Source organism: Chroicocephalus ridibundus, chromosome 20 (assembly GCF_963924245.1).
Source record: "Chroicocephalus ridibundus chromosome 20, bChrRid1.1, whole genome shotgun sequence".
Taxonomy (NCBI): Eukaryota; Metazoa; Chordata; class Aves; order Charadriiformes; family Laridae; genus Chroicocephalus; species Chroicocephalus ridibundus.
The window spans coordinates 2,388,047-2,412,222 of record NC_086303.1 but is presented as its reverse complement, the minus strand read 5'-3'; the positions used below and the strand labels follow the sequence as shown (position 1 = coordinate 2,412,222).

Genomic DNA, 24,176 nt, shown 5'->3' with positions numbered 1-24,176 from the left:
CCCTGTGTCCAGAAATGCTCCTACACAGAGGAAAAGCCTGCACGAGGCCATAAATCAATGCTGATTCCCAGTATAATCACGAGAAGTCCTCCTTGAGCAGGGATGGTGCTTGGACTCAGCCTTGGATGATCTCTAGTAGCAAGATCTCTGGACTGGAGATGGCCAAACTGTACCCCATGGCCGGAGTGGATGTGGGTTTTTTGTTATATGGATGTTGCAGAGAAAACAAACAAACAAACAAACAAAATTGATTGTGAAACTCCTCACCCACTGGAATCGACCTGCTTATGAAAGGACGTGGTCACATGCTAGTCAGCAGCACGGAGCTCCTGATGGATGGTTTAATTATTTATCAGAAGGAGATGGGGAAGCTGAAAAACAAAGCCAGGTAATTCCTAATCAATATCAGGCTCTGATTCATCAGTGTAGGCTCAGGACAAACGGAGGGAAATGGACTGGATCTCTCCCAATTATAGGAAATTATAGCGCAGAAAGTTTGTAGAAACAGAAGGAAAATAATCCCGGACCGTTTTAATTGCAAGCTGAACCATTATCAGGAAAAGACCATTTTCAGCCGGGAGGGACCTGGGCAGAACATCATCCCAGCTGAAAACTGGAGAAAATGCAGCACTGCTCAGATGGAAATCTTGCCAAAGGGTTTTCCAAAGCCCGTGTGCCGGCAGCCGTCGCCCGGCAAATGCATCCGCATCCAGCACCGTCCCTGCAAGGTGCAGTGCGAAATATTGCCATCAGATGGCAAAGTAGCAATGAGGATGGCGGGCAGCAGCCTGCGGGAGGGTGCAACAGGCACGGGGGTGCAAGAGGATGGCTGTGGGGCCAACTGGATCCCTGGCGTAAGAAGAAAGGCTGAAGATTTGTTTGGCAGGCTGCGGATGTTGGGATGTTGGGTGATGGGGGGGGTTCAGCCCTGGGAGATGCTCAGCCCCTGGGGCAAGGCTGAGTGGGAGCCATGGGGGGACAAAGGATTTGGGTCATGAAGCTGGTCCTGTTTCATGTTTTAGGGTGGGTGCGTGGGCTGTCTGAAGGACCCCGGCGTGGGTTTCCAAGGCGTTGCAGCCCAGCTGTGCTCGGGGTTAAGCAGCAGCCTGATAGCGCCGTGCCCAGGGGGTCTGTGGTCCCACAGCAGCCCCCAGTATCCACTTTCCTGGAAGCTCCTGGAATGTGAGTGTGGTGATCTGCTTGCTGCATTGAAACCCATTTATCTGACAAAGTTATGACTTCTCCTTACAAAAACAACCCAGAAAAGCCCATACATGGCATCACACCCATTAAAAAAACCCTCAAAACAACCAACCAAAACCACATGCCAAAGACCTGGCTTAGATAGCTGGTTTCAAAGGCCAGTGCTTACACTAGGTGACAGGTGATTTTTATGCTGTTTTGCTGCTATTTGTCATAAGGAAATTGCTTTCTCCTCCAGTGAAACTCACGCCCGCTGGTTTTCCGCCACGAGGAAGGTGATAGTGGGGATCCCAGGCGGAAGCACTGGCCGCTCTCTTACCTGAATGGCTGCTAAAAATAGGACTTAACTCAGCCCGTCGCCACCCCTTGGGTATAAAAAAGGCACGTCACGGGAGAGCCTGACAACCCTTAGCACCTGTGGCCGAGGACCTTGTCTTGACATATATCCAGAAGGGCAGAAATACTGATGGAAAGGTAAATACCAAAAGAGCACCGAAAGAAGGATGCGGCCAATGTCCTGGAGTCAATGGAAGTAGGATGGGGGTTGTTGCTTTGCTGTGATTTATCAACCGAATGATTTATTATCAGGTGGTCGGGTGGCCTTGGTGTTGGCTTGGATGAAGGAAACTTGCCTTCTGGACCAAAAAAAGGCCACGTTGGGGTGGGCGGGTTGCTTGTGCGTTGGGATGATGCTCACCTAGACTGAGCGGCGGCTGATGCCTGGCTCCAGGGTGGTGTGTACAGCCGAGCGTGCCGGGTTTCGGTGTTGGCTTCCCGTGTGCTGTTCAGTGGTGGAGGAAGTTTGGTTTGGGTCTGGTTTTCTGAAGGGTGAAATTGGTTTCAGAAGTAGAGTCAGCACGAGGCACAGGCACAGAGCTCTGATTTTTCAATAGTAGCATCTCCTGTTCAATTTTGCTTGAAAACACAGAGGAAAAGGGCAATGGGAAAAGCAGGGACCGAGTGCTCCACGCTCCAGTCGCAGCCCTACGCTGGTGACGGCTCGTGGAGGGGCTGCAGCATTGCAAGGTGTTCAGCCAATATTGGCAATGACTGAGGGTATTTGCAAGAGCCCACGTTGCCCTTGGCTTCTCTGAGGGCTGGAAGCCCCCGGCCTTGCCATGGAATGTTTTTTTGTTTTTTTTTTAGCAGCCAATACTTCAAGGGAGATACTAAAAACCTGGGTTGTGAGATTCATTGCGGGGGTGGTGCTCCTGGCATGTAGTTTTTCATCGTAGTATGGGAATACGTTGCAATGGGAAGATGCAGGATCACGGTATCTGGATGACACCCTTGCGGGATCTAACCCTCTGGCTGATAACCAGGTTCGCCCCCCTCAGATGTGTCCAGCTCATCTCCCCCTCCCGCAGTTTCGCTTCCTTTATCAGCAGTGTCTATAGCCCATCATAAAACCCTGTGTGTGCAGCCTGTGTAAGGAGCACTCAGATAACACCCATAAAAGGGGTAGATCATTTACTGGGAACATAAACAGTCTCGGACACCCAAAGCACCCTTGGGCTCCAGCGTTAGCCAAAATGGGGGGGATTTCCATCGTGCCCAACCTGACCATGCAGCACCCTGGGGAAAGCAAAAATCAGGCTGAAAATGTTGTTTTCCTCCACAGCAACGTGCGGGCTCTGGCTGCGGAGATGCCTCCGTGGGATGTGGCAAGGCAGCCGTCGGGCAAGATCCTCTCGCTGGACAGGCAAGGGGCCAAGAAAGTGCTGGAGATCTACGTCAGGCGCTCGCTGAGCTGCTGCTCAGCTGAGCTGGCCAAGAAGAGGTCTCAGGAGGGATCCAGAAGGCGAGGGAGGAAGGCGGATGGCCTGCAAAGGTCGAAAAGTGACTTCTGCAAGTACTCGTGTGCCAAACTCAGCCCCAGGAAGGACCAGGAGGAGGCACCCAAAGTGCCGGACCTGGATGAAGCTCTGGATGATGAAAGCAAAGCTCCTGAGGAGGTCCCTAAAGAGGAGCCGGAGCCCAAGAGGAAAAGCACAAAAAATTCTTCCCAGGGCAAAACCCAACGCACCTGGTTCAAAAGTTTCATAAATTTTCTCTTCAAGAAGAGCCCTGAGGACCAGAAAGAAAACACAGGGCAAAAAGCAAAGAACAAAGATGCCAAAGCTCCTCACAGCTCCAAACCAGAAGGGGCTAAAAGATCCGGAGGTGAATTGAGCACGTCCCCGCCGCTGGGCAGAGCCCTAAAGAAGAGATCCAGCCTCAAGAAGGTTTTCTCCTTCAAGAAGCATGCGGAGGAGGAGCGGGGAGAGGCAGCAGCTGGGGCGAGGGCCAAGCGACCCAGCTGCCTTCCCCTGCGGCACGTCCAGGCGCCGGCCACGCCAGGTGGGACTCCCACCCCCCCCAACCCGACCCTAACCCAACGCTACGGCCAACGGGACCTCCGTTGGGCTTCCTTTGGGAAAGCAGTAGTGTTTAGTGCTGGTTTCTAGCCCTAAGCATCACCCTCCCGGTGCTGTCTGGGGTTGGTATAGGTTTTGGAGATTCTGATCTCAACCTGCTGCCCCAGGAAAGGGTCAATGTGTCCATGCTTTGAGCGCACGTCTTTGCTCTGACTTGTGAGCGCAGCAAGTTACCCCAAGCACCATCCATCCAGGCACAGGTTTTGCCCCCTCTGGCAAATGAGGGACATAGTGGTTTAGTTTAAACCTGAATTCAAGACCTGAGATTAAATCTTAAACCACTCAAGGGTTTAAGCCGATTCCGATTTGCTGTGGGGAAGGATGCAGGCAGCCGGCCGTGGTGGCACAGTGGCAGAGTCTGTGGGACACCGTTGTCCCCACCCCAGCATTTCCCCTGCTGAAAAGCCGGTGAGGGGATTTCTGCAAAGCTTTGGCAGATTCAGGGCAAGTCGCAGCCGCTCGGTTACGGTTCAGACAGCGCAGCCCCATCGTTCACCAGCAGAATGCACTAATCCAGGCTGGGCACGAGCATCACGTGGATGCAGTCACCTCTGCGGCTGCTTTTCCCTTTCAATCAATGGCCAACAAAAAAATAACCCTCGCTTCTGAATACGTGTTTTTCTTCCTGCAGATGTGGAGCAGCCCGACGGTTACTACACACGAGTCTCGGAAGAGATCGGGCTGATCGTGCAGGGCAGTGAGAGCCAGGGGAGCAGAGCACGTGGATGTGAGGAGCCACCAGAGCCATCCGGTGCCAATGGGGCCGGTGAGTGTTGCCCTTGCGAGTGCTTCATCACTGGCAGGTATAGCAAACACACGGGCATGAGACTTGTCCCCATGCAGAGCCTGCGTGGGACCCAAACCCTGCTTCCATCCTGACCCAAGGGCTTTTGAAGACTTTGGGGGAGATTTTCAGCATCAGGGCTTGATCTGGGAGAGCAAAATTCAAAGGCAGGAGGGTGTTTTTGCTGGCTGAGGATAACAAGGCACTTGGCAATAGGCTGAAATGGGGTTTGGAGCGATGGAAGTGGATGCAAGTTGCCTGGGAAATTTTTTAGGGGGGGGTTAAACAGGCAGTGCTGTCCTCTTAGAGCATCTGGGGCTTGAAGAAAGGGCTGGAGGTAACGCGGGACCTCTCTCTGCAGATGAAGACATCAGGAGAATTGTTGCCCTGCTCCAGAGTGTAGGAGATGAGCTGGACAGGCAGGTAAGAGGAGAGCTGCGGTTGGGTTGAGGGAATTTAGGCCAAGCTCTGTACTGCTGTACAATAGAGCAACGGCATCGATTTCCCTGGGGCAGGGAAACGCCGAGTAAAATCAAGGAAATGGCATCTTTTAATTCCCCGCCTGGGTGTGATGTTGTCTGTCTGTCTGCCCTCCCTGCAATCCTAGCGGGGAGTGAAGGCATCGACACGAGGATGACACACCGAGTTATTCGCTTGTAACGTGTCTATTCACCTATTTCCGAACCAGGTGAGGGAAGACGCACGGCTACGGATGTTCTTCAGAGACATGTCCTACAGCTCCTTCAAGAACCTGGCTGATGCCTACGTCCACAAGGAAATGACAGCCAGCAGACCCGACGTTAATCCCCAAGAGATCCAGTTTGCCTTCACGGTGCACCTCACCGCCAAGGTGGCGGGCATCTGCAACCAGGCAGTGAACAGGATCATGGGCTTCGGCACCCGCTACCTGGAAGACTCGTTTGCACCCTTGTCCTACAGCAAAATTCTCCAGGTAGGGAGGAGAACAGAGTCTGGGGCTGAGCTTCCAGCAGCAAGTTAGGGCAAGTGGTGTATTTTTAGGGTGATGGACAGACCTGGGCGGGTAGCAGGCATACTGGCTTATACTGGGGGGGTGATGGGGTGCTGGATCTTGCCCTGTGTTGTTTGGGCAGCTTCTGCACACACAAGGAGAAGGACTCGCTCTGCCTGCAGAGATGCAGCCGGGAGACGCCCTGCAGTGCACAGCACTGCTGAAACATGCTGTAACCACAGAATTCCTCGGGGAGAATTTCTTCCTAAACCCATTTAGAGGACCAGCAGCACCAGCTCGGTTTGGGAAGGGACCTCACGGATGTTTCCTTCTATCTCAGCAGGACAGAGAAAAGTTCGGCACAGACAACTGCGAGAGCCCAGACTGACGTCGGCTGCTCCGAAGGGCCTGGGAAGCCACGGATGCAGATTTACTGACGCGGGGGACAGTCCCCGCTGCTGACCTGGATGTGGGGTGATTTTCTGAGCTGTGGATTTAAAATCATCTAAGGAAAACCACAGCAAGAGCCACAGCAGCGTGAAATGCTTAAAAACCACCTGGCTGGGGGTGAAGAGTAAATCAAACAAAGCCCGAATTTCACCCTGCATTTGCATTTTAGCTCTTACCAAGGGCACGTGTTGAACCTCATGGTTTGTTTGTGTTTGTGTATGTGTATTTATTTACTTGCTTTTCTATACGTATCTGTGAATGTAAAACATAATTTTTGTAGCTTCTGCTGTCAGCCAAGTGTCCGGTTCAGGGAAAAAACCCTAAAACTCAAATAAATTGGTTCCTAAATGACAGCCAGCCTTGTCTAATGGGTGATGTGTACAGTCGTTCTACATGGAATAACGTGTGCTGTGGGTGGCTCCTTTCAAGCCAGATGCAAAGTGGCACAAAGGGAGTCTCACAGCAGATACGCGGTACAGTCCCGCTACTTTTTACTATTTATAGCTATTCCCTTTCCAGCAGAAGGAGATTTATTAGCTAAAGAGGCTTGATCTGACACCAAGAACTGGGTAAAGCCTGTTCCCGAGTGGCGCAGGAGCTGCCCTCGCTGTCGCTCCCTCGAGGACCAAGGGGATTTACAGCTGCTGGGCTCTCACCTACGAGGCCTAAGAAGATGTGAAATGTCAAAGCGATTAAACCCTAATCGCTGGGAATGTTCCCAGCTAATCTGTGCCCAGACCCCTAAGTAGGACCATGGATTAAGGCAGCTTGGGGTCGGGGGGGGGTTTGCCAGCGCTTGGCGTGGTGGCACCAGCAGGAGCATCTCCCTTGCCAGGGTCGGAGACAGCCTGGGGTGAAGGGGACAAAGTTTTGGGGCTTGCAGTGTGCAAGAGGTGGGGTGATGTAGTGGGTTGAAGGTGATGATGGTGGCAAACAAGCCAGTGGGGTGTGGGTCAGTGCCATGCATGGGGTGACAGTCCACTGGGGCCACTGGTGACAGCCTGTGCCTGCCCAGCATCTCCTCTCCTGGAGTATCTGACCTTTTCAGTCCTTTTAAAACCCCCGAGTAAAACAAAACGGGGAAGCAGAGCCCTCGTTAGGAGGGCAGCAGCCCTTCCCCACGCAGACCAACAGCCCCCTGATTGTGAAGCCTTTAAGGAAACGTTTGATAGATCTGCAGAGGGTTGAACCACTGGTTGAACCACGTTGGGGCTGAAAAGGAGGGGGCACACCTTGCAGGGGCTCCCTCTAATTTAGCCCAGGGTAATTAGGACTGTGAAAAACATCAAATCCCACTCCTAGGTCCTGCCTGACAATGCCTGCAACAAGTGCAGCACCAGCACTGTGTTTCCTTTTGGCTGGGGACCAAGCTGGGAGACTTTTATTGCAGGAGAAACCGAAACCGCTTTCGCCTTTTTACGGCCATCAGGACGTTCCTGTCCCTTCCCGGAGCGTGGGGGGACGGTGCTGGGGCTGTGACCGGGGCAGGGCGAGCTGGTGTCGGGGATGCGGTGGGGACCTGGCAGGAGGATCACGCGATGTTCCTACTTGTTTTGCATCTGAGCTCATGCGGCGCCGGGTGTGGGCTGGGATTTGCATGGAGCAGAAGAGGGTTTTGTCTCCTCACTGACTTCCCAGAGGACATCATCTTCCCTCCGCACGTGGGATGCACCTGCCAGGCAAAACACCAGTGAGAAAAACAACCTGTCTCTCCCATTCCCTTCTCCCTGTGTTTTTCCCAATATCACGGCTGAACCAAATATCCTCCTTCTGTGGTCGCTGGACCTTTTCCCACCCATCGGGGCAGTGACGTCGGGGAAACAAGGAGCAAAACCTGCGCAGCCCCTTGTGCAAGGGGCTCCTGGTCCCAAACAACCCAACCCACAGCTGCTCCAGCCCGGCACGGTGAGGATGAGGATGGGAGCAGCCGTGGCTGCTGTCGGCACAGCACCCTGGGGCTGTTGGCTCTTGGAGCCCAGGTCCCTTCTCGTGATCGACTCCAGCGTCTTAGATTAATCTTTTGGTTATAAATTTGAGACCCTGTGGCCACTGAAGATATTAAGAAGGTATTAAAAGAAGAGCAAGTTATTAGCCCCGGGGTTTTGATCGGTTTCCAACTCTTGGCATTACCTTCCCTAAACACCCTGCTGGGGCTTCAAACAGCTCAGGCAATCACCTCGCCCGAAAATCCCTGGGACCATGGACACCGGCCATCTGGGCACAGCCCCCTGCCCGCCCAGAGCTCAGCGCGAGCCGAGGGGCCTCCTCCAGAAAGCATCTCAGGCTGCTGCTGGGATCTTGCATCTCTGAAGTCGTTAGTCCCCACTAATCCTGCTCTGGTGACCGCCAGGTGGGGGAGGGCGGCTTAGAAAATCAGCCCAGCACTTAATGAGCCAATTAACGCAAAATTCGCTGTCAGTAAGAGGATGATGACAAGGTTTCATCTCACGGGAGCGTGGCACCGGGCCAGGGAGGATGCTGTCCCCTGGGATGCTCTCCCGGGGCCTCAGTGCTTGGAGTGGGACAGGGTGTGGGGCATCCCCTCCCCCCGGCGCCTTCAGCCTTGAGAAGCCCCCCGTAACTCTTGCAGGACAGGGCAATTTGTGGGAAGTGCTATGATGTGGCTCTGCACCCCCTCAGCTGGCAGAGCCCCCAGGTGTGTCCCCCAAAGCCCTGCTCCTCTTGAGCTTTGAGGATCCCGAGGGGAGCCCAGGGTACCTGAGTGTGCCGTGAAGTCCTCGCACGTCTGAGCTGCCGACTTTCGGGGTGCTGCCCACCCCTTGCCAGGTCAGATGTCTCCTGTCCTTCCTTGCGCATGGACACTCATCCTCTTGTCCGTCCTGCCTTGGTCCCCTGCCCCTCTCCCGGGGCTGGCCCTGCCTCGGCATGAGGCTGTGCAATCTGACGGGGTTTCTCCTTCTCAGGGACCTTCTCACATTCACCGTGCACCTCTCCCTGGAGCTACTCACTTGTCTTCTTGCAGGGATAACGGCTTCTTCAGGGCCACCGCACCATCCTTCATCATCTGGCTCTGGGAATGGAAAATCCCATTTAACATGTTACTTCATGGCAGCTGCAAAGGGAAGAAACTATTACAAGAAGCCCAAAGTCCGGGGTGAGAACATCTCCCGGCTCAGCTCGGTTGGGGTTTACACTCACGAGGTGCTCCCGGAGCACCACATTTTGGACAAGTCCAGCTCCTACAAGGAAACCCTCCTCCTGCCGCACACTGGATGGAGGAGCGTGTTCCCGCAGGTCCCATGGGATCATTTATCGCTTTCCACAAGCTTGGAGGCTGGGGCTGGGCTCCACCAAGGAGACGCAAGTGCTGAGTGAAGCAGGAGCATCCCATGCCTCTTCCGCGCAGTGCCTGTTGAATTCCCCGGGGGCGTGATGCCCGTAATTGGCAGAGTTAATGCACGGGGAACATGGAAACAATATCTTCCAGTGCACAAACACTCATGTGCTTCCGATGTACTCAGGTGTTGGGATCAGTCGCAGTGAGAGATGCTAGTTTTTGCCTTTGTTCTACCCGCAGATGTTTCCCAGTGCTGGAAGAAAATTCTTTAAATGAAAGGATTTTTTTTCCCAAGGCCTGGAGGAGACAGTGGCATGAATCACATAGATCAAAGCTCAGATATGACCAGATGGCTGGTAGAAAGGCTGGAACGTGTGGGAGACTCACCCACACGTGATAATGTAAATGTAAATGTAATGTATAATGTAAAAACAACATCAAACACTGGAAAGACAAGAAATGAGAAGACCAAATCCAGTAAGGCCGTGTACCTACAGCAGGGTGTGGGCACACGCAGAAGCCCTAATTCAAGCAGTCGTCCAACTCCGGGATAGTCGAGGTCTCGTTTCAAGACATCTACAAGCTGACAGCTTGCTGCTGCTTGTGCTGTCGTCCAGGCAGTACCATCGAGGACAGCCTTGGCCATGACAAGTGACATTTCTCTGGGGGGGTTTGCGGGCAGTGTACCCCGGCTGATGGGCAGCCACCAGTGAAACCTCAACCCAGGGACATTTTGCCCACCGAGGTGGGGGTCTCTGCCCCCAGGGGACACAACTCTCGTCGCGGTGACCCAGCGATGGTTGGAGAGGCCAAGGGAAAACATATGAAAATCGGGGGTGAAACAGCATTGCAAAGGTTCTGTCAGGATGCTGGAACCATTCCCTCTTTTCTTCTACTGTCCTGGTGCACCAACGGGGGGAGTGAAATCTCTCGCCTTCAGCCTGTCCGTGACTATACGCACGCCCATGTTATGTGTGTATACACAACCCTGAATGTAACATATGTAATAGTCATTATATAGTGTGCACGCTGTATGTATTTGGACAACATAAGCAGCACAGTATTTGGTAATATTTAATAAATACATCTGTTTAAAAGGGCAATTTTTATTCTGCATGTTGGCAGCAGGATTAGGTTATTAAGGCGGAAAAGACACTAGAAATCTACTGAATTTCTCCCTATTTTTTTAACTATCACCCAGCCAATGAAGACAGCCCGAAGGCAGTTCAATTTTGGATTAGGAACCCCAGATTTGGGAAACATGGTGCTGCTGCAGGCATCCTTCTGGGGCCTTATAGAGCCCAGTGCTGGGGGGGAAGAGAAAAGCAAATCCAGCTCCCTGTTTTATCCCTCCCAAAGGATATCCAAGAGGCAAGCAAGGACAAACCCCTTCCAACAGGGAGCAAATATATGCAAACAAAAGAAATTTCCAAACCTAACCCAGCGTAACGCCCTGCATCCACCCCTTGTGTAACACCCTCTGGCTTTAAGTGTCGTATACAAGCCTTTACTCACCCAGTACTGAGCTATGCCTAAGCTGGGATTGATGGAGAATCCAATTTAGGAAAACACCCTTGATGAAGAAAGCATGAAGCAAAGAGAAAATTTTGCACCGATGTCTCCAAGTGTGATGGCACAGTAACGCAGGGACCGTCTCCAGGAGGATTCCGGGGCACTCCAGATCCCTGGGGATAAAAGGGGAGCCTTGATTCAGCCCCGAGCATCTGAGCTGGCTGTGGTGGAGGATTACGGGAGCTGTTTTGATCAGGGGAAAAATTCTGTTTTTAGCACAGGCAGCAATTAAAATAGCTCGTGAATCTAAACACCTCGGGGAGCTGTCATAAAAGGAGGCAGAAAATCCATCTTCTGGACTCTTCTGCAGCCAGAGATGAGCCTGGAGAAAGCAGAGGAGACGAGAGCTTGAGGTTCACCTGGTGAAAAAGGACAACCCGAGACATCGAGCCGGAGACGCCAATTTGATCTCGAGATGGCTGAGGAGGATCTCCGGGGTTCCGGCACCCCTTTCTCGCTCTCCTTTTCCGGCAGTGGCTTTCTCGCCCTGTACCAGGTCGGGGTGGTGCAGTCCCTCCTGGAGCTGGCTCCCGAAGTGCTCAAGTCCGCCTGCAAGGTCTACGGCTCCTCTGCCGGCTCCCTCATCGCCGCCGCCGTGGTGTGCGGCATCGGCCTTGGTAAGACAGTTACTGCCTGGGTTTTCTTATGGTAGGGCTTATTTCAAAATAGATTTTTTTTTTTAATTTCAAAATAGAAAAATGGGCTGTTTTTATTTCAAAATAGAAATAGAGAAGCTAATGCCTTAAAGCAGCGGTGGGGATGCGATACTGGTGTAACTCCTATCACTCCCAAGACATAAAAGAATTCTGCAGATGTTGCCACTTTCGGCAGCCACCGTGGAGCAATTTTGGGCGGTGTAAGCTGAAAAAGCTGGTTATTACTGCCTGAACGCTATCATCTCAGATGGTCGGGTAGATACTGCATGGTTAAATCTGGATGTACCTGTATTTTATTAGCCCATTTTCCTGCTCCTGCTGCAGGAGCAGATCTCCTTCTCTTCTGCTATGAGGTCTAAGTGCCGAGATGTGTCCCAAAGCAAGTCTATGTGACTGCGGTGGGCACATATGCCAAAGTAAAGTCCCCTTGTCCCCTGTGGATCAGTCCCCTCGGCACTCTTAGCTCCTAAGGGACACACAGGTTTCTACAGAGCTGACAGCCCTGTTTGCATGTTGCTCTGGCTTGTCCCACTCAGTCTCTCCAGCACAAGGGAAGACGTGGCACGATTCCCGTTTCCAGATTGCGGAGCAACTCTTCCCTTGGCAAAAGCTCAAGGGCTCGCCTGCGGGATGTGCCTGGGGGAACAGCAGTCCCTGCTCCAGCCTGGGGCTGGGGTTTCTCTTACTGCTGCAAAAGAGGTTTTAGTCTGAACCTCTTTAGACGTTGTGGAAAAAGTCCCAGCCCCAGCAAAGATCACCTATGTGTAGAATTAATTCAGAGCAGTTAATCCACTTTTAATAATCACATCCTCCCATATTTCCAATTAGCGCCCATGTGTAAACAAGCGTACACAAGACTTAAATCCTTAAAAGCTGATACAACCCCTGCCTCAAGCAACGGGGACATTTAGGAGGGGGGTGGCTTTAGGGCCCAAATAATGACAGGGGAAGCAGGGAGGAAACAAGAAGTTCTTGAAACCTCTGGTGGAAGCTAGAACCACTCTGCTGGAGCTAAAAATAATTCAAAACTTTGGTAAATATATTTAGACAAAACAGAATGGGACCTTTCTGTCCATGTGGGAATGAACTCCTCTACAAATCAGCAAGGGCCATAAAACTTTCCTTTCTGATTCCTCATGCTGGTGTAATTGGATGGAGCTGGGGCTGTCCTGCAGGCATAAACCAGTTTGGTAACTCCTCTTGCTGTGGGCACCAGTGCTGAAATGGGGGTCTGCTTCACCGGGGGTGGTAGGGACCATGCACTTAGAGGCGCTGAGATGATCTTGTGCCCAAAACACCTTCCCCAGGGGAAGAAAAGACCTTTTGGGTAGTGGTGGCTCTGGTTGGCTTTCTAATAAGGAAAATGAATGTGGCAGAAACTCTGTCAAATTCACACTGGGGAGGATTAGGGCGAAAAGAGGGTTAAAGGTGGCCTTGGGCTGCTGCTGGGGTGTCCCGTGGGGTGGCTGCGGTCGTGTAGCCTGACCTGGGCTGGGTGAGCAGCTCTGAGCCCTCTGAGCCAGGCTGTCCCCTGCCACCCCACAGGTGACCTGCTAGGCACATGCTTGTCACCAGCAAGCTGGTGTATGTGGGGACAGTCACGGTACTGCATGCCAAGGTCATCCCTTGCTCGCCCAGAGACAAAGCCCCATCCAGAACCAAAGCCCCCAAAGCCGGGGTCAGCTCTCACCTCCTACCTGGCAGGGTGCGGGCAGTTTTTCCGGGTTTCCCCCCATTTCCAGGACACAGCGCAGCCAGACAGTGCCCGGCGGGGGCAACACCTGCCTGGGGTGTCTCCGGCTCTTTCGGCATCCCTGAGGACCCTGCGTGAACCCATCAAGTGTTAATCATCACGCCACATGGCCTGAACATCCGCTCAAACATTTATAACCCCTCTTAATGCCCGTGTTGCTCCAGTTGCCTTCGGGACACTCCATCTAATCCGTCTGTCTGTGCTTTTAAAACCAATCTCACGAGACAGCTCAGGAACTTCTGCCCCTGCAAAGACACAGTGCTAAGGCAAACCCATGACTTTGTGCCGGTGCAGGGTCCCGGGGAACCCCCTTGGGCACAAGGATGGCTTTTTGCAGCATTGAGGAGGCAGATAAGCTTTTTGCTGCAAGAGTTTAACTGGTTAAGGTGGGGTATTCATAGAATCATAGAACCATAGAATGGTTTGGGTTGGAAAGGACCTTGAAGATCACCTAGTTCCACGCCCCTGCCCTGGGCAGGGACACCTCCCACCAGCCCAGGTTGCCCAAAGCCCCGTCCAACCTGGCCTTGAACCCCTCCAGGGATGGGGCAGCCACAGCTTCTCTGGGCAACCTGGGCCAGGGGCTCACCGCCCTCACAGCAAACAATTTCTTCCCCAGATCCCATCGAAATCTCCCCTCTTTCAGTGTAAAACCCTTCCCCCTCATCCCATGGCTCCCCTCCCTGATCCCGAGTCCCTCCCCAGCTTTCCTGGAGCCCCTTTAGGAACTGGAAGGGGCTGGAAGGTCTCCCCGGAGCCTTCTCTTCTCCAGGCTGAACCCCCCCAGCTCTCTCAGCCTGTCCCCACAGCAGAGGGGCTCCAGCCCTCCCAGCATTTGATATTGCCCCAGGTGAGCTCCCCGTTTCAGCAAAGGGACCAAGCTCCCTCCCCGGGATCAGGCTGACCGTGGGGTTTGCTCTACCCCTCCTCCCCCTCGTCACTGTGCAGCCTTTAAAACCTGGTGCCTCCTGAGCCCTCGGCCGGGGCTCTCCATTTCTGTTTCTTTTAATCCAGTTTTTGGGGTGTGCAGACACATGTAATGACTATTAACACTGGGTGGGAGGTCACCAGGGGAGCTCAGATGAGCGGGGAGTCCCAGCATGGTGCATCCGGGGTTCCTGGCTTGCAGGAAAGCCTTAAGTGGAGGAGGTGGGGGTCTGCCCCTCCTCATCACCTTTGAGCCCTCCCAGCTCCCCCAGGAAGCCTGGGGCTGCCCACATGCAAAATTGGAGGTGGAAGGCAGGAACACGTTGTGCAAGTCACATTGGCATCGATAACTTGGTGTCTGCACCTGCATCCTCCTTCCTGGGGCTCTTTGGAGCCTTTCCCTAATCCCCGGCCAGGCACGTCTTGAGCACCCATCTCCGGTGCAGATGGGGATTTCACCACTGGAGTCACACTCAGCAATATGTTGTCCTTTGAGGACATCTTGGGGGTGATCTCCCCCTTTCTGTCCCCCATTATAGCAGCAGTATCATCCTGGGGTCATGCACAGAGCTGCTAGAGGCTTTATTGGTGGGGAGTGTTAAAAATAGGATTAAAAATATAACTGTTAGGGCAGCAGGGATATTGACTTTCTCTCTTGTCTTTTTTCCCCCCTGCTCCGTGTCAGATGACCTAAAGGAATTTTTCTTTGCCATGGCAACAGAGGTCAGGAAAACCATCCTGGGCCCTCTCTCCCCCAAGTGCAGTTTGCTGGCGAATATCAAGACCGTTTTGCAGCGGATGCTACCAGAGGACTCCTACCAGCTGGCTTCAGGGCGGCTGCACATCTCGCTCACGCGGGTGATGGACGGCCAAAACGTCATGGCCTCTGAGTTCAGCTCGAAAGAGGAGCTCATTCAGGTAAACGGATCTTCCTCTGATGCCGTAGGAAGATCTCTACGTACTGCTTGGGGTGGAGGTACCTAAGCGTTGATGACTTTAACTGCCCTGTTTTCTACCCAAGATGGGGACAGTGTCAGGAAGCTCTGCCAGAGCTGTGGTCCCACCGCAGTGAGCTTCATCCAGCTTGGAGGGAAGGAGGAAGGTGTTGTTAGGTCCAGAGCCATCTGGGAATAAATCATGCTAAAAAAGCAAAACGTTTGTTTCTAGCCTCAAAAAGCTGACGCCAGTGTGTTGTCCAGCTCAAGGAAGTGCTAATGACTCTTTGCAGAGAGCTGTGCTAACGCTAACATGACCTCTCAGCTTTCTGGACAGGTCTCTTCTTGACCAAGTCCCGTTGGCAGTAATTGTCCTTGTTGCTTCAGCACTTCCCTGGGCGTCTGTGCTGCCCAACAACAAGCAGCTGATTAACCAGTAAATTAGCTGCTGGGAAAGGAACCCCAGGGTAAAACTTTAATGAGGCTGACGGTGAGGTCGTGGGCTTGCTTGTCCTGGGGAGATGACAAAGGATGGCAAGTCCATGGAGATGCTGGAGTTCACCCTGTGGTACCTGCCTTAGGTCAACCCAGGAGCCCGCGATGTGCATTCCCAGCTGATGAGGTTGGTGAGAAATGGTTGCAAATGGCCCAGCAGTGGCTTTGCCATTGACAAATCCCAGCAGAATGGAAATGCATTGTGAGGATGTCTTGCTTTTGTCCAAACCCCCACAAATATGAAAAATAACCCCGAAGCTTCACCTTGCCACCATCAAAAGGCAGTGTTTGGACAGTGACATATAGATATACAACTCTAACATTGCTGGCAGTTATGAAAATAGAAGTGCTATGTTCTTCTCAAGAGAAGTGTTTCAACTTTATTGAAATGTTTTCCCCTTCTTGAAAGCTTTCTTCTTGACACAGTCAAGAGCAAAGTCCAGGTGGTACCGACAGCCTGGCACCAGATGATTTGTCAGGCCTGAATTTGCAGGTACTGAGTTGACAGGTCTTGTCCAGGAAAACTTTGACAGGAAGACTTACTTTTGCAATCCCTCTCCTCCCCCAGGCTCTCCTCTGCAGCTGCTTTCTTCCTATCTACTGTGGATTCATCCCTCCGTCCTACCGGGGTGTGGTGAGTGATATTTCCCATAAAACATACACTCCCAGCAGTACATTCACGTGTTTAAACTTCGCATTGCCTTGAGCAAAGAGGGATATACATGTCTAGGCTTCTGTAGTTAATGGAGGATGATAAAGCCTTTTAGCTTGTCCTTCATCGCATCCTAAGATGGTAGCCGGGTGGAACTGCCATCTGGAGAGCCCTCTCCTGCTTTGCCTACGGACAGAGCCTGGATGACTAGATCTTGCCTTGCAGATCTCCAAAGTGAGAGGAGAGGACGCCCACACTCGAGGGCTTTGACACACAATCCAGTTATCCTGGGCAGGATCTGTCTGCAGTGCAGATGTCTCCATTAGCTCAGGTGCAGACTTGCATGGCAGAAATATCAAAAGTTTGTGGGAGGATCCTCCCCCAACCATGTCCATATTCATACTCTGTGAAACACCGCAGCGAAGTCAACAAATTTGGGCTGGCTTGTTGCTAACCCTCAGTGAAGGAGGAGCACAGCAGCGTGGCGACGAAGCACGTGCAGACGGACCACGGAGCAGCTGATGCACCATCACCCACTTGTGTGTCAAAACTCACAAAGCCACGACACCAGATTTGCGGCTGGGATAGAGCTAGGAACTTCCCTTAACTCTTGTTGGTCTGCACTGATTGAGTCCTCAGACGTCCGTACCTGGCTGTCAGGTCAGGTCTCCAGCTTGCCCCAGGGCTTGTCCACAGAGTCCATAGAGTCTGCAGGACCCAGAGCTCGGCAGCATTGCTGTGTGAGGCTCCCCTGCACTGTTATTTCACATCTAATTTGATCAGCTGCAGTCCTTGCAACCTCACATCCCACTGAGGTGGGTGGTAAATTCAGATTCCTTTTGGAATACAGCAAATGACATTTTCCTTGCCCAGTGAGTAATCCTCCGGGGATTTGCAGGCAATTATTAAATGCGGGAGCCCTACTGCGTGCGCTCAGGACTTGAAATTTATACAACACTGTAAATTCAGTGATGTTTGAATTGGCTAATGACTGCTAAAACAACTTGACAAAGCTTTGTGAATTAAAATAATTATATTTCTATTTTAATAACCGCTGTGGATTACAGCACCTGGTTGAGAAGCTGGCTGGGTGCCATAGGCAGGGCAGCAGAAGGAGCTGGGAAAAGCCAGGATAAAGAGCAAGGGTTGGGAAGAGATGCTGTTGTGAGTGGGAAGAGACGATGTGCTGGGACTGGCTTGTGGCAGGAAAGGTCGCCTTTGCAGCTACTTGCTTTCTGCTTGGTGACACTGTCCTAACACACACGCTGTAGCAATCCCCAATGCAAATCCTCCCTCTGCGCTTCCCCCTCAGCGATACGTCGATGGAGGATTCACCGGCCTGCAGCCTGTTTCCAGCCTGGAGGAAGCTGTCATCACTGTGTCCCCATTCACGGGAGAGCTGGATATCTGTCCACGAGATTGTCCCGCTATCTTCTTCTGCTTCCAGATCTTCAACGGCAGCATTCAGATCTCGATAGAAAACCTCTGCAGGATTAGCTATGCTCTCTTTCCACCCAGCACCATGGTAAGCCCACCAGGCCTTCTTCCCAGCTTTTAGTTAAAACAAATTAATGCTGGACCTGCCTTCCCAAGCTTTAAGGTTCAGCTCAGTCTCCATTGTTAACTAATCAGATTTCAATAGCAATGCATTTTTTTTGGTGGACGCTGTTGATGGGTGCCCAACTGGGATGGGTTTGACAACCAGCACCACCAGTGCTTTGGTGGTTGGAAACCAGCCTGTGCTTGCTGCCTTCCCAAACAGGCCATCCCATCACTCTGGTCAAACAGCCTTGGATAGATCATGCTGGTGCCTGGATGGAGGGCTCTTTAGTGACCTGAAGTGTTTCTCCTTGCAGGTCTTGAATGACATTTTCTCCCAAGGGTACCAGGACACTGCCCTTTTCCTGTACAGGAACAGTAAGTGTTAGCCCAAGACCCAAAGGGCAGCCTAGAAGTGTGACCCACTGCCCCTCAGCATCACATGGCCGATGCAACTGGCCAAAAATCAGCCCTTTCTTTTCCTGTCTCACAGATGCCTTTGGCTTTAACTACTTTGATGGCAATTTCCGCTTCGCCAGCATGTGTGGGAAGAACGACTCTGCACAATCCAACGGGATGTTCACTGGCCTATGCAAAAGGGTACCGCAGCGTCTGGCTCCTTGCTTCCTGCCAGGTAGAGGATTCGGGGTACTGATCTGGGGTTTTGGGGGTGGCTGGGGCCACTGAGGGCTGCTGCAGTCTTTGAGAGGAGAAGTATTATATTTAAGAGAGGTATTTATTATAGTAAATATTTCAATATCTGCAGTAGCCGTTTGCAAAGAGGCTTTGTAGGAGCAGCTCAAGCTGGATCCTGGCCTGAGCTTCAGCACCTACAGGCTGAGCTGCAGCAAGAGTTGTTGGACAAGAGGAATTATTGCATTTATTGGATTATTTCTAATTACTGGTATTTATTTACTTCTCTGTTGTCATTCACGGGCACAGGCTTGGCTCTGTGGAAGAAGGAACAGGTGACTGGACTTCAGGATCCACTGTCAAAGCTCCTGTTGCAGCCATACAGGCTGCCAGCCTATGCCAGGAAGGGGTAAGAACATCTTAAAAGAGGCATTGAAGCTGAGAGTGATGCAGAAACCAGTGGCTGTGCCTTCAGCAGTGGCGAGTCAGCTGAAGGGACACGGTATGAGATCAGCAGGAGGCACGAAGGTGTCTCGGAAAGCCCAGTGTCAGGGTGTGCAATGGGCTGTAGCATCCTTCAGATGGCAGCTCCATGGGAAACACACGGGGCAGCCTCCGGGGCAGCGCAGGCTGGCGGCGAGTCCCTCCTTTTCTACGGGGCAGGGCAAGCTGATGCACATCTACTGCATAAATAGGCTTAGCGGCATCCCCTTCCTCTGCCGGAGGATTCGGTGTTCCCTGAAGGCAAGCTCTCAGGGAGAGCGGGCATGGCTAGCAGGAAGACCATAGGATTGCTTGGTTATGAAAAGAGAGTGTTACAGTGTTCATTTACTGTTAACACTCTCCCCCTTTTCCTGCATTTACCGGTCATTAAAATCTGCCTGTTTATTTTGGTTTTGCAGGCTGAAGAAGCTGTGGGGGCTGCTGGAAGGTATCAGCTCCATGGTAAAATGGTGCCAGAAGCTCCTCCAAACCATGGTGCCTGGTTTGCCTACGAGAGCCGTGGCCAGGAGGTGAGGTGCTCGGGGGATGCAAACCCTCAGCAGGGGGAGAGCAGGGTAACCCCGGGGGAACCTCACCCATGGGTCATCGATGCTGATGGTGGCTACAATTTCCAAATCTGGGGTACCCCTACATTAAAAGTAGCTAATTTTTGTCCCTGTGATATCATTTATTTAGTGACATCTGAAAGAAGCTACGAATTAGCTTAGTGCTGCTTCCCTACGGCAACATATTCTTGTTCCAGAGCATTTATCTGCTGGGCTCTGTCCTAGCAGGACATCAGGCATGTTCCCCAAGATCCTGAGAAGCGTTTTGACACTAAACTCTCATGGATTCAAAGCATTTAATTGTTTCACACAGATAGCTTTTAAGCCGTACCTCCCTAAAACCTGCTGGCAAGTTACTTCATGTGCAGCTGGCAGAGAGTCTTGCACAGAATGATTTCATACTGCAGGCAGCTACACAATTCCTCAGCCACAAAAAAGCCCTTCAGTATCAAATGTCCCTGGGGCTACTTGTCCCTGTTGGATCAGTGACCCTGACTCAACTAACTGCCAGTTTGTCCCCTCAGGTAACCGTCCCGGATGGGCGCTGGGGGTCTCCGACACCACGCGATCCTGCTGCCCCGGGAAGCGGTGGGCAACACCGCAGTTCATTTCACACAGTGGCACAGCTGCTGGTTTTTATGGAGCATTTTGGGGGTGTTTTTTTCCCTTGGGGAAACTGGCTGATTTTGTTCCCAGTGCTGCTGCAGTCTCCCTGCCCGGGCCCGACCTGCTCTAACGTGACGGCTGAACCGCAGTCTGCGCAGGGGACACTGGGCAGCTTTACTTGCATCTACAGCCCAGCCACCGGTTTCCCCAGCCACTCCGCTTGCCGATCACCAGCAGCATCCCTCCCCCTGCTTTAATGCAGATTACAGGGCAGACATTTGCCTGGAAACGTCATATTTTAAGTGTTTTCCTCCCACCCAAAAACTCTCAGAGAGATTCATCAAACAGAAAACAGAGAGAGGGAAAAGCCTTAGGGAGCATCACACTGGGCAGGAACTCATTTTTATCCAGTTTCTTGAAGTTATTTTACCAATTACCTATTCTTGAGCTTCATACACCCTCGGAGACCTGCTTCTCCTGCCAGTGGAGGTAGGCACACATTCGGACCCCTCTGAGTTTGCAGCTGTGGAGAGGGATGGAGAAACCTAAGGATTAAACTTCCCTTAATTCAAAGGCCACAGTCTTGCAGACTGCATCTCCCATTGCACCGGGAGAGCTCACATTTCACAAATACATTAGTTCTTTCCATGCAGTTTTCTGTAATTCGCTGCTGTGAACAGTGTATGGTTCAGACAAATACATCTCGTGTTGCTGGTCTGTATGTAGAATGAGTTGGCACTTATCATCCCAAATCCATTTTGCTCATCAGAGGCTGATGGATTGGCTGTACCCCAACTATCTCCCCCCGTTTGTTGGTTCCCGATGGGCAACAAATGGATCACAACAGCACAAGCTGTTTATTTGAATAAACAGCTTGTTTAATCGCAAAAAGGGAAATGGCACAGAGGGAAGTTTCATCCGAAGTGCCCTAGAGACTGCAGGCATGAACGTGGGGAATAGCTGAAGGCTGCATTGATGTAAACAGATTCAAAGTTAACTATGAATGCTCAGTGAAAGGTTAATATAATATGTTCTGCTATCTCTGGTTGCAATCAATCACCTGGGAATAGTAAGCAATGAGCTTACTAAAAAAAACCTGGATGCTTATTTACACTGGATCCATCAAAACCTTCTCCTGTCTCTCCTTCCATCCTGGATGGATTTGCATCTCTCAACCCCCAGCCAAAGCTGGGCTGCTCAAAACCGTCTCATGAACTGTGACTGTTCCTGCCACCGATGGCAGTGGAGAGGGCGCAGAGACACCCACTGCTCCCTGGGCAGGAATGGGGTCAGTCCCACTTCTGCAACAGCCCTTCTACCAGGCTCCTGGCCTTCCTAGTGAGCACCACCGCAGGCAGGGTCTAACCATTTCAGTCAGCCTCAGGCAGGTACATTATCCCTATTCAAATGGGAATTAAAATCCCCCAAAGAAAATTCTCATATAGGAACTGGACATCCAAATCCGCTAAAATTTGTCTGCAAATCTCAGCCACAAACACGAGCATGGTTTGAACTAGACAGTGCATCCCACCTGCCCCTACACGGCTTGTTCATAAAAAGTTAGTAAAACTTTGAGAACTTTAACAAAAAAGCAGCCTACAAGGAACATCCAAAACAATAAATGGTCACAGCACAGAGCCCTCTTGCTCCAAATCTGCAGAGATGTGCTAAGATGTAAGTATTTAATGACTCATAATTGAAATCAGCTGTCTTTTGCTTTATTAATCCCCCATCTTTTCAAGCAAGCACACTTGATGCTGTCTCCTCTGCATGAGCTTGGAGCTAACGGCAAAAGGAGGCTTTGCCAGAGGCAATGGAGAGAGACAAAGTTGGGAATCTCTTCGAATCACCTTGTACATCAGCTTGTTTCACCCCTAGGGAAGCAAGCTGGGAAAGCCAGCTGCACCCAGTTCAAACCAGCTGCAATAGAGCCTGTCTTCAGCCTGAAATGCCTGGTCTTGGGAGTCACCTGGGGGCTGTGGGGGATAAGATGGGTGTCGTGGCCCTGCCTGTGCTGGTGACATTGCTGCCACTGTATGCTCTTCAGTGCAGCTCGGGGTCTGCCTGCAGGCTGGGCTGCAAGCTGCTCTTTCTCTCTCTAAAACGTGAACTGGGGGTAAAGGCAGCAGCGGGGTCAAAAATGCTCTTCTGTGGCTGTCATGGCCCTGAGGGGAGTAAAACCATATTGTCAGTCTGACAGACACTTCTGGCGGTTCTTGTGAGACAAAATGGACTCAAATACCCGATCAGGGCTGCTTCCCTCCCTCCTGTTCTCTAAAGGGTAATAGGATAAGCAGGTTTTGGCCTCCTTAAAATATTGCCCTCATACCACTGTCCCGTTGCTTGCCCTGGTCTGCGTTGAACTCAGCAGAGATGTAAAGCCTGAGGTGGATGGGATGCGAGTCTGGAGACAACCCAAGTCAGCAGGAGCTCTCTAAAGCTAGACCCCACTGCAGAGCTAGAGGGAAGGGGGGTCCTGGGGCCTGATCCATGCAGCCAAGCCAAATGAAAACCAACGCGTGCCCAACCCTGGCTGCGTCTCTGGCTGTTGGATGCAGGTACTTTGTGCCAGACTCTGCTTCTAGTCTCGATTCTAACAAGGGTGCAATTCGTTGTGCGACTCTCCTGGTGGGCACATGGATAAAAATGCAACTGTTTGTGGTTAACCTGCTACTCCTGAGCAAGCCCGAGCCTTGCTGGTGTGCAGGCCCTACCGCAGCAGCAGCCCTTTGGAGATATTCTGACTTATTCAGGAAAATGGGTGCAAGCTGTGTGGAGGTTTATACCCTTGTTTATTTGGTAACATGAATGATATTACAGTATTGTGCAGATAACCAGTAAAATAGACTTTTCCTGGCCTAGATCATCAGGGCTTTTCCTTCCCAGACCTGAAAAATCCTACGTGGTTCTCCCCTGGAGACTGAGAGCCCTGACTTACCTCTTGGTTGCTCTGGCCTAACAAATGAGTCTTGATTCCTTCCACGGGTGACCTTAGGTTGGTGAAAAATGTTGCAGCCCAGCTGCAAACCAGAAACCAAGAGACTCCTGAGAGCCCAAAGCCTGACTAACCTCCAAAGGAACCTGGTTCCAACTATGTTGCTTTCAAAAGCTCCATATAGTTCAGACTGATGAAGCCTTTAAAAAAGCAAAAGCATGGAAACAAATTGTACAGCCCAACGCTGTGTCCTGCATTTCTATAGTGGGTCTCTTTCCATAGGTAGAGTTGTTTTGTTTTCAATGGAAATGTCATCTTTGCTTTTATTTTACGTTTTCCAAACTTTTATTTTTAGATCTGGAATGGTAACGGTCCTGTTCTTTCCCCTTTATATTCCTCATTTGGTATGTTCCTTGTAGCTACAGCAGAACAACATACAGGTCATTTTTCACTATTTCTTTAATTTATGTGGTGACATTTTAAACCATTATGATGTTTCCTAAGCTGACAAATTCTGAAATATTGAAAGACTCAGAAAGAAAATAAATAATAAAACTGAAAGAAATGTTGCACTCCACCAGATACTTCTTTGTATTCTGCTAGTAACAATAAGACAAACTGGAGTCCGAGATGCTGAGGGTTCACCGGGTTTCTGTGTCCAAACTGAAATGGGAGAGGGCATTATTTTGCATAGGATTGCAGAAAACTAGAAGTTTTGGATTTAAAGCTGCCTTATGTTGCTTAAAAATGATACAGGTAGAGGTTTACCTGTAGGTCTAATAAGCTTTTTTTTTTTTGCACTGAAATATTTGCACATGGCTGCACACCAGAGTAACCCAGTAGAAACTTTGATCTCACTGGCACAGCAAACCCTGCTCTGACCATCGAGACTCTGCTCCTTCCCTCATCCTTAATGAAATGACTCGTGGGCAGAACCTGTTATTACCTTGCAATGGCTTTCTTCATAAAAGAGATCCTTCTCCAAAGAGCCCTCCTGACCTGGCCATAACCTAAGTCCCCAAACCTCACCCAAAACAAGTTCAGCATGAGGCTTCACTAAACAGCCACTGACCCAAGAGGGGGCTCTCTCCCGTTCCTGATGTTCTCACCTACTGGAGCCCACAAAAACCCCAGACATTCTCTTTTGGCAGTGAGAGCCCTGGGCAAATGTCACTTAGCTAATGAAAACTGATGGGGTGAAGGAAGTGCTGGTCCTCTACCTTTCTGATGGTGGAGAAGGTGGTGTGGGGCTTCCTCTTCATCTGCTGCCCGGATGGTCCCCTGATTCTCTTCGGTGACATC

General features: G+C 51.4%; 2 protein-coding genes across 2 annotated transcripts; both read left to right on the top strand.

Annotated features, from left to right (window-relative positions):
* The first annotated feature begins 1,625 nt into the window (after positions 1-1,625).
* On the top strand, positions 1,626-5,762 carry LOC134525726 (apoptosis facilitator Bcl-2-like protein 14). The gene is made up of 6 exons (XM_063356858.1): positions 1,626-1,677; positions 2,825-3,543; positions 4,252-4,386; positions 4,766-4,827; positions 5,093-5,356; positions 5,715-5,762. The coding sequence occupies exons 1-6, from the start codon at positions 1,670-1,672 to the stop codon at positions 5,760-5,762; spliced, it is 1,236 nt and encodes a 411-aa protein (XP_063212928.1). The 5' UTR covers positions 1,626-1,669.
* A 4,881-nt stretch (positions 5,763-10,643) lies between these two features.
* On the top strand, positions 10,644-23,396 carry PNPLA1 (patatin like phospholipase domain containing 1). The gene is made up of 9 exons (XM_063356818.1): positions 10,644-11,311; positions 14,716-14,948; positions 16,029-16,094; positions 17,425-17,637; positions 17,969-18,029; positions 18,145-18,285; positions 18,594-18,693; positions 19,187-19,297; positions 19,858-23,396. The coding sequence occupies exons 1-9, from the start codon at positions 11,110-11,112 to the stop codon at positions 19,859-19,861; spliced, it is 1,131 nt and encodes a 376-aa protein (XP_063212888.1). The 5' UTR covers positions 10,644-11,109; the 3' UTR covers positions 19,862-23,396.
* Positions 23,397-24,176: the final 780 nt, after the last annotated feature.

Excerpts from the sequence above, each read along its gene's own strand:
- LOC134525726 (XM_063356858.1), top strand. Across the intron at positions 3,544-4,251 it reads CCAGGCGCCGGCCACGCCAG|ATGTGGAGCAGCCCGACGGT; the intron begins GTGGGACTCCCA and ends TTCTTCCTGCAG. Across the intron at positions 4,387-4,765 it reads ATCCGGTGCCAATGGGGCCG|ATGAAGACATCAGGAGAATT; the intron begins GTGAGTGTTGCC and ends CTCTCTCTGCAG.
- PNPLA1 (XM_063356818.1), top strand. The coding sequence starts at position 11,110 with ATGGCTGAGGAGGATCTCCGGGGTTCCGGCACCCCTTTCTCGCTCTCC. Across the intron at positions 11,312-14,715 it reads GGTGTGCGGCATCGGCCTTG|ATGACCTAAAGGAATTTTTC; the intron begins GTAAGACAGTTA and ends GCTCCGTGTCAG. Across the intron at positions 18,286-18,593 it reads GGCTCCTTGCTTCCTGCCAG|GCTTGGCTCTGTGGAAGAAG; the intron begins GTAGAGGATTCG and ends TCACGGGCACAG.